General features: G+C 49.9%; 1 protein-coding gene across 1 annotated transcript in view; it reads left to right on the forward strand.

Moving 5' to 3' along the window:
- epb41a (erythrocyte membrane protein band 4.1a) overlaps nucleotides 1–9,210 on the forward strand; it is a gene marked incomplete at its 5' end in the record, with an annotated part of 22,658 nt that extends 13,448 nt beyond the window's left edge. The window contains 7 exons of the mRNA XM_084484341.1: nucleotides 646–969; nucleotides 4,493–4,552; nucleotides 4,851–4,979; nucleotides 6,158–6,262; nucleotides 6,860–6,940; nucleotides 7,414–7,547; nucleotides 9,131–9,210. Of these exons, the coding sequence (XP_084340467.1) occupies nucleotides 646–969; nucleotides 4,493–4,552; nucleotides 4,851–4,979; nucleotides 6,158–6,262; nucleotides 6,860–6,940; nucleotides 7,414–7,512 (798 nt within the window). The 3' untranslated portion in view covers nucleotides 7,513–7,547; nucleotides 9,131–9,210. The remainder of the gene's footprint in view (nucleotides 1–645; nucleotides 970–4,492; nucleotides 4,553–4,850; nucleotides 4,980–6,157; nucleotides 6,263–6,859; nucleotides 6,941–7,413; nucleotides 7,548–9,130) is intronic.
- Nucleotides 9,211–9,589: the final 379 nt, after the last annotated feature.

Genomic DNA, 9,589 nt, shown 5'->3' on the forward strand with positions numbered 1-9,589 from the left:
GCCATCCCCCCTCCCCCTGTCTGTCCGTCTGTCTGTCTGTCTGTCTGTCTGTCTGTCTGTCTGTCTGCCATCCCCCCTCCCCCTGTCTGTCTGTCTGTCTGTCTGTCTGCCCCTCCCCCTGTGTGTCCCCTGTCTGTATGCCACCCCCCCTCCCCCTCTGGTGTGTCCTGTCTGTCTCCCACCCCCCCTCCCCCTGTGTATCCTGTCTGTCTGTCTGTCTGCCACCCCCCCTCCCCTGTGTGTCCTGTCTGTCTGCCATCCCCCCTCCCCCTGTCTGTCTGTCTGTCTGTCTGCCATCCCCCCCTCCCCCTGTCTGTCTGTATGCCGTCCCCCCTCCCCCTGTCTGTCTGTCTGTCTGTCTGTCTGTCTGCCCTCCCCCTGTGTGTCCTGTGTGTCTGTCTGCCATCCCCCCTCCCCCTGTCTGTCTGTCTCTCTGTCTGCCATCCCCCCCTCCCCCTGTGTGTCCCCTGTCTGTCTGCCATCCCCCCCCCTCCCCCTGTGTCCCCTGTCTGTCTGCCATCCCCCCCCTCCCCCTGTGTGTCCCCCTGTCTGTCTGCCACCCCCCCCCCCCCCCCCCCCCCCCTCTCGCTCATCCATCCACTGTGTCTCTGTCTCTCTTGGTCTCCCCCCTCGGGCCACGCCCAGCGAGGCAGGAGTCGCCCTCTGGCCGCCGCCGTGCACAAGGTAAGAGTGGTGAGCGCGTGGGGGGCCCCGGCCCCCAGGGGCCCGCCGCTGCTCTGGAGCCACGCCGCCCGCGCACCGGCCCCGCCCGGAGAGAGCGCGGAGGTGGATAGTGAGGAGGAGGTGGTAGTGGGAGCGAGGGCACAGCAGCAGCAGGAGGAGGAGCAGGAGGAGAAGCGACCCCCGAGCTGGGGCCACACCCTTAGGGTGCCCGTGGTGGAGGAGGAGCAGCAGCTGGGGGCCTGGGGCGTGGCCGGGGCCCCTCCCCAGCCAGCCAGGCTGCCCCAGGCACGGCTCTCCTTCCTCCTGTCCTCCGGTCTCCTGGTGTTGGCGCTGACCATGCTGTGGATGATCTTCCTCTGAAAACACACTCACACGCACACACACACATGCACGCACATACGGACACACACACGTACATACGCACACACACACGCGCACATACGCACACACACACGCACACACACACATACGCACACACACACGCACACACACACACACACACGCACATACGCACACACACACACGTACACTCACACGCGCATGCACACACGCACATACGGACACATACACACTCACGCACACACACGCGCACATACGCACACACGCACACTCACACGCGCATGCACACACACGCACACGTACGCACATATGCACTCACACGCATACGCACACGCAGACACACACATACACACACACATACACACACATGTACACGTGTGGGAACACGCAGACACACACACACACACACATGCTGGAAGACTGAACCCGCACTGATAACAGAAGGTGACTTTTCAATACAGTGGTTCAGTCTGTGTCCCGTATCCAATCACCGGCTCCGTATATATACCCTGCCCCCCCCCTCCCCCCTCCCCTCCCCTCCCCTCTCCCCCCCCCATACACACCTTCACCCACACACACAACGCCGTGTCCGATCCATGTTAAATCCAGTGCATCTAGGAAAACCCTGAACTTTAGAGACGTTCCGTTTTCTTCGGCCTTCAGCGACCAGAGACGGACCAGGTCGTGGTGCGGGAGGTTAAATAGCTATTTCCTGCTGGTTCTGCAACACACAATCCTAAAATGCTCAGCCATATTTAGCTCAATGTTGTCGTCAAGCAAGATGGAACATGACCTGTAATACTCAGTGTCATTGGGTTAACCGAGTTCTGAAATACTGAAATACTGAAAATAATTTTTGGACTTTTGTGTGCATATGTTCTGGGTTTTTGGACGTTGAACTTGTTTTTTGTGATAAATCCACACGCTGACTTGCTGGTCTGGGGTCAGTGGATTATGCAATGGCCTTAAAGCAACGCTCCTCACAAGACTTGACCGTGGTCTTTGTTTACCTGAACCTCCAGGGACCAAACTAATAGAAAAATGCTACATGTGTTGCTTGCAAATCAAATCTGTGTGGTTATAAAATCACTGCCCTGCCCCTTTCCAAAACTACTGGGATGATGTAGAAGTGGCTGAACAAAGAGCGTTCTCTGAGCTGCTCTTTGACGCTCACGTGTTTTTAGTGGTAGATGAATTGCCAAAATGTTGTATTTACAGCCTCGTGAACAACACAAGAAGATCCCTTCTTGACGTCTCAAATGAGGATTTGTCTCACGCAAGATGTTTTAATTTGGCTCCCAGCTTGTCTAGATCACTCCCAAATAACTTGTTGTAATTGTTAATTTTGTGACTGTACTGAAAATGTGGACTCTCAAGATTGTGAGTCAATTGGATCGTTTTTCTGATTATTATTTCTAGTTCCATTGACAAGCTCTTTGGTGAATATTCATATAGGATTTGCATTGAACTAAAAACTAGGTTGGAAGCCATGAAAAAGACACACGCAGAGCCTCTGACATGAAGACACAGAGTGCAGTCCCTTGGTGGATGAACGTTTATAGAGATTTGGTGGATTTAATGCGTATAGGTGGACTCTGGGAACTAATTGAATTTATAGATGCTGCATAGTTATTGTGTTGTTTATCTTCGAAACCTGTGAAGGATGCATGCCCGTACTCCTACATGTGTGTAGCGTAGAGTCCTGCAACTTTGTTCCCCTTTCATGTGGGTCTAGAATTCTCAGAATTACAGTATGAATGGGAAAAAAAAATAATCGTCATTTTGCTGAGGTTCTCGTCCTGACACATAACACGAGCGATGTTGTTTTGTGAAAAACAACGATATTTCTGATGACATCCCTGCTCAGAGTCTCACCATGGGATAAGCAGCTCTAACTCAACACACTAAACATTAAAACAGAAAAACAGCCTCCTGCATTTCCTTGTGAATCCTTCGGTCACAATCCCGGAGTGACCTTTGCTTCAGCCTCCCTCGCCGGAGCCATGCCCCGCGGCTCTGTGATCACGTCCCAAACGCTGACGGGCTCAGGCAATGGCGGGCCCCCAGGGGCAGCCAGACAACGTGTCACTCAAAGGACGAGAACCACAGCACAGCGGGCAGCAGAAAAAAAAAGAAAACCTGTCCCATATTTTAGAGACTTAAGACTTCTCTGTACTTTCACTGTGAAACATTTATAAAGAAACCACTATCAAGGTTTTCATTTTTAGTTTTTTTTTTTTGTCTCATTTGGTCAGCTGTTTCCTTCTGCCCTTTCGTAGACGTGGTATCTTTAGTTGAATAATGATTAGTGGTGATCCACGAGTGAACTGGGAGAGGCGGTCTCTCTGATGCACAGGTTATTGTGAGTGACTGCTGACCACAGTGGGAACCAGGCCACTGTCCCCTGACACACACAACACAGGTGGAACGGCCCTGCACTCTACGCTGTGTGTGACGCAAGGCAATCCCTCGTTATCCAACAATACAAAGAAATGTATCAAATATGGAATGTGTAAATATATTGATATATGTCATATCTGGTTAATGGTCAGTGTTGTACTAAAGATACAAAATTAACATCTGTTCATGTCGTTATTACATATGATGGGATAGTATGAGCAGACAAGAGAACACAAGGCACCCTAAATAAGATATTGCACTTTTATCTCTCTCTCTCTCTCTCTCTCTCTCTCTCTCTCTTTGTCATCTATCTTTAATCTAGCTCTCTCTCTTTAATCTATCTCTCTCTCTATCTATTCATCTATCTATCTATCTATCTATCATTTATCTTTCATCTATCTATCATCTCTCTCTCTCGCTAGCTCTCTCTCTCTCTCTCTCTCTCTCTCTCTCTCTCTCTCTCTCTCTCTCTCTCTCTCTCTCTCTCTCTGTCTGTCTCATCTATCTATCATAAATATATGTATTCATCATCTCTCTCTGTCTCTCCATCTGACTCCAACCCTTAAGATCACCATCGTAGAGGGAACTCTGATATTGTATGTTGATTATCATATCATTATAAAGCCATAAGAGAGATCATTAATCCACGTTCTCCTCCACATGCAGGTTTGAGATGAAAGATGAGAAGTTACATTCAGATGAAGACTCAGTGAGCCGGGGTTACTTTCAAGCTCCATCCTCGTCCCGCAGGGAGCTCTTATTTTGAAAAGCTTTGCCCTAGAGCAAGCCGCCTCACTGTAATGAGTCACTGCTGCAGTAGACCCCCATCCAGTCTCTTTCCAGTCGGGAGTTCACATAGAGTTGGCTTCTACTCATGATGCATCTATTTATTGATCAGGTATTCACAGAGCTTCTGTGGACACCTTACCGTATTTGAAGGGGATATTATTATTATTCTGATACGCTAACGCTCATAGCTCCGCCCCTCAAAAGATACAACTTGTCGACGACATATTTATACCTGTTTAGAAACAGGTTTCCAAAAGGTTTGACACCCATTCGCCCTCAGGGGGCGCTATCACTCGGGGTCAAGGTCAAACGCTCTGCCCTCGCCCCCAGCGAAGAGCATGTGTGAAACGTGATAAAGAATCCTTACGCGTAAAGTTTTCTCAAAACATGGACGTGATTGATTTCCGGAATCGCACAAAATCCGTCCTCTAACTCTGTAGAGTTTGAGCCAAGCTCTTGTCTCCAGAATAATTCCTTCATCATAATCATATGATTCAAACTAAATCACTTCACGGCGTACCGATATGAAGAAGACTACTATCGTTGTGGATTGAACTCTTTGTGTTTTGTTTGGGGTTGGGTGTGGTTTCAAACAAACAACGCCCTGACTGTGTGTCTCTGGTCCCTTGTGCCGCTAGTCTCCAGTGCAAAGGACTCAAACCATCACCATCTCCGACGTCACCAACTCTCTGCGCGGCACGCTGGCCAACCAGGACGTCCCCATCATGCACACCGAGACCAAGACCATCCTGTACGAGTCAGCGCAGGTGAGGAGCACTCTGGCTGTCAGGCCACCAGCGGCCCCACCCCCCCACCCCCCCACAGTCCCACTGTGTGTGTTACAATCCAGCCCCCCACAGTCCCACTGTGTGTGTTACAATCCAGCCTCCCACAGTCCCACTGTGTGTGTTACAATCCAGCCCCCCCACAGTCCCACTGTGTGTGTTACAATCCAGCCTCCCACAGTCCCACTGTGTGTGTTACAATCCAGCCTCCCACAGTCCCACTGTGTGTGTTACAATCCAGCCTCCCACAGTCCCACTGTGTGTGTTACAATCCAGCCCTCCCACAGTCCCACTGTCCAGTCCACAACCAAACCCACATTTGTATCGCCTATACACTTTTTATATTATAGCCTACCGTGAAATCGTATTTCACACATTTAATATATTGCGGTTGTTTCAGACCGGCGGCAACACAGAATGATATCCGCGTTGATGAATTCAGTCGGACGTTCAATATTCCCCCTTTTTTGCTCCCTAATCTCAAAAGCTCATTGATTTCATATTAGTCCTATTAGTAACACATTGGATAACGTTTCACAGATATTTCCCCGAGTGCCACACGATGTCCTTGATGTTAGGAATAAACCGTGTCGAAAAATCGATTTCAGCAATCTGATAGAGTTAAACATTGTCTTCACACCGAGACAAATCTGAAAGTAATCGTTTTTATTTCAACAAGTCATTTTTCAAGAGAATATGGTGAAACTAACGCCACTGGGGTGCGCTTCACTAGCATATTGTAATTCTATAGATCTGTATTCCTACATTTTGAGAGAACACTTCTCGCTCCGAACATCGACCAGGGCCGACATCACCTCAGCCTGCTGGGAGGCGGGGGGGGGGGGGGGTGGGGGGGGCGGGGATCCGACCTTCAGTACAACCAAAAGTGCAGGTGGAAAAACATAGTGGTTCTGTATGGGGGAGGGGGCTCTTTCTTAACCGGCACACGGAGGGTCCGCCGTTAGATTCAACATTATGATATTCCTGACCTCACTTTAAGGCACACAGGGGAGCTCTTAGCGGTTGTCTGTATCCCAGAGTGTCTCTGTATCCCAGAGTGTCCCGGCATCACCAGAATGCATTGACTGTACTTCACCGTCGTAGCTGTGCGAGAATCCAACTCAGTGTCGTCTAACACCCAAAAGGTGTCTCTCTCCCAGTCGGCAGACACCATGGGGACCGAGAGGGACTCCACCATGCTGCTCAACGCCCAGACCATCACCTCAGAGACCGTCAGCCGCACCACCACCACGCAGATCACCAAGGTAACCCCCGCTCTGCTCGCCGCATCGCGGTCTGGCCAATCACAATCAAGCAAAACCAACTTGTTAGGAACGTTCTGTGATTCTGGGAGACTGTGGCTGCTGCTTGGGTGCTTCCTGGATTGAGTGTTTCCACCGAGCCGTTGACTAGGTGGTAGAGAAGGTAACACAGCGACTTACAATAAGTACATTTGTCAGAAGAAAGAGAAACAACCGTGTATCGTTGTCGGTACAGTCAGGATGTTCATAGAACCAAGTGCTGAGCACCTACAGTTTGTTGCAGTGCTTTAAGCTCTCAGGGTTTTTCCCTTAGAGCCCCAACATCACTGGGCCTCTAACTTCTCCTACATCAACACTTATTTTAACACCTATTTTAATTAAAACCCTTTTCACTAAGGTTTGAAGGACGCAGAAACGTTTGACTGACCTTGAATAAGGCTCTGTTCAGATAAGATTCGGCCGCTTGATCCAACAAAGATCAAGTTGTTCATCGTTGCTCTGATTCCAAAGTAACCGCCCCTGTGTGAACACGAGACGTGTTCAGGCGTTGCGCTGCGGGGGCGTGACGGTGTGCGTCCCTAAGCTGTGGTCTCCTTTCAGACGGTGAAAGGGGGCGTCTCAGAGACCCGTATCGAGAAGAGGATCGTGATCACCGGGGACACGGAGATCGACCACGATAAGGTGAGGAGCCGCCGACGTCTCCGCCTCGTCTCTGGTGTCTCTCGGCCGTTGCGCTGGCTCCCTCTCTGCCGGACTCTCTGTAGCAGCTTAGCTCGTAGCGGTCTTGTCTTTCTGCTGCTTCACTGTGTCTGTTGATCCTCCACACGAGCCGACCGTGCGTGTTTACGCGTCGAGGCTCCTCGTTAAAGGTCCCGTGACGTGCCACCAGGTGGGGCGTGATTAGCCGTTACAAGCCTCCTGTGATGTCACAAGGGGCAGATTTCCACACCTGGTGGCATGTCATGGGACCTTTAACATTGAGGGGAAGCGACTTACGACCATTCATTCACAACATTCGCACACCGACGGCGGTGTCGACCACGCAGGGCGACAGCCGGCGCGTCAGGAGCAGTCAGGGTCAGGCGTCTCGCGCTCTCTTATGGCTCTGTGTCCCTCCCCACCCCCCCCCCCCCCCCCCCGCCTTCTCTGCTCAGGCCCTGGCCCAGGCCATCAAGGAGGCGAAGGAGCAGCACCCGGACATGTCCGTCACCAAGGTGGTGGTCCACCAGGAGACGGAGATCAGCCCGGACTAGAGAGGACCCCCGGGGCAAGGCCTGGACCCTGAGAGGTAAGGGCCCCCGGAGGTGACTGAATGGAACATAACCGTTAACGCAGGAATCAATTATAGGAGTAGGAAGAATAATACTAATACGATTAACAATAACATGTTAAGAAAAGAACAATATCGTCACCCTCTTAAAGTCATATGGCCTAAGTCATATTTTCAAGTTGTTCAGAAAACAGAAAAAACTGAACCATATATATAACTTGAAAATATGACTTAGACCATTACTTTAAGAGGGTGACGATATTGGTTATGTTTGTTGTGTGCTATGTTATTTTATTTTTGTATCTTTACTTGGCTTACTTTGAGTCACATGAGAATACCACACGTTCTGCCTGCCGCTAATTCACGCCCAGTCACGCACCAAACAAAAACATATGGAAAAAATGTCAGCTGACAGTATATCAAAGCAGGTTTTGGAGAAGTTTTGGCCGAAAAAAGGATTAAATTTCTCCCAGGATCAATCGAAAGGGACTAGATTACGCTATGGAGGGGTATATTCAAAGCTTTAAAATACATACAGAAGGTGACAAGCTTAAATTCAGTTGGTGTTCTGGCCTGCCTCACAGTCTGATCCACATTACACACTTTTTCTTGTCCCGTTGTGGGAAAAGAGATGAAATATACCCCATTCTGCAGCCTCTCAGGATACCGACTGTGTTACCTAAGCACATCCTTTGACCATGTTTATTTTTACACAAACAACATAAATCCACCATTCAATTGTTATATTATGCCTCCTCCCTGTTGTTGTCAATGGAGTTGTCTGAGCCGTTGTCTGAGTATAGTTTAGGCTGGAATGTCATTGGCTCATCTGCGTTCTAAGGGCGGAGCTTAGCGACAGGTCAATTGAGCTGCATGACTGTCATCAACAAAAGTGCATTTTGGGTACAATTCATCAGTTTTTTTTGTATTTGTGGAACCACTAATCTATTCATGGTAGCATCAAGACAGCAGGACACATTCTTTGGATATTTAATCCTACCTGGCTTGATAGCTCTTTGTGATTGGGATTAGAGAGATTAGCATTGTCAGGAATGCTATCATACGGCTGACGACCGTACACGCACTTGAGCTTCTGAAGAGGGATTGCCCCGATCACTTTAACAGCGCTACGAACATCGGGTAAACGGTGCGACAATCCGGCGTGAGTCAGACGCCATTAGCCTTAGCTGTACTCGTGTAGACGTGAGCAGCAGAGCAGAGAGCGGTAACAGCAGCAACACCCAGCTGTTGTTCCTCCTCCGCAGGCCTTTCCACATGGCCATTAAGGGCTGGAGGCACGGCAGAGCCCATGCCCATGTGGCTTTCATTTGGGTTCTGTGAGTGCGGTATGAAGTGTCCACGGCGGTCTGGCAGTGTTCAGCCAGCCTCCAGGGTGGTGTGTGAGCCCGCTGTTTACTGGCCGGGCCCCACTCAGTTCCACAGCGCTCCTATGTACTGTATGTCGGTGTGTGTAGCGTTGACAACGTAGAGTGAGGGTTAGCTGCGTCTAGCCTCTGGTGGCGAACATTCCCGCTCTAATGGTTTGTGTTCCCCAGCGTTCACTAACCAGAACTTTCTATTGTTTCTTTCTCTGGGTGCAGCGGAGTCAGAACCATGTCCTGGAGCTGGGCTCTCCTGCCCCTAGCGTCTCCCATCTCTACCCCCCCACCCCCCCCCCACCCCCACCCCCGGTTTGACCCACCGCCTCACCGCCAGACCGCAGGCAGGACCCCCCTGCCTCGGCCCTGGAGCCAAGCATTTTGACCTGCCATTTGTTTTCTTTTCCTGGAGTTCCATTGAAGATGCATGGAGTTCCACATCATGGCTGCCTAGAATTGCCCAAGGATTTCCCACAATCCCCCTCTTCTCTTCTCACTGCCACTGAATTGATCGAGGTTCAGTATTTGGGGGTTTTCTAACGAGAAATGAAAGTACAACATTTGTGAATTATTTCCTCTCCTATTTGTCTGGAGATTTTAAGAAATTTTCAAAAGGGCATTTTGGTCTTTTAGTCTTATTTTTATACTGCTTTTCTTACCACCATAATTGCTAATCTGTAG

Source organism: Micromesistius poutassou (genome assembly GCF_964030765.1).
Source record: "Micromesistius poutassou genome assembly, chromosome: 20".
In the NCBI taxonomy this organism is placed as follows: domain Eukaryota; kingdom Metazoa; phylum Chordata; class Actinopteri; order Gadiformes; family Gadidae; genus Micromesistius; species Micromesistius poutassou.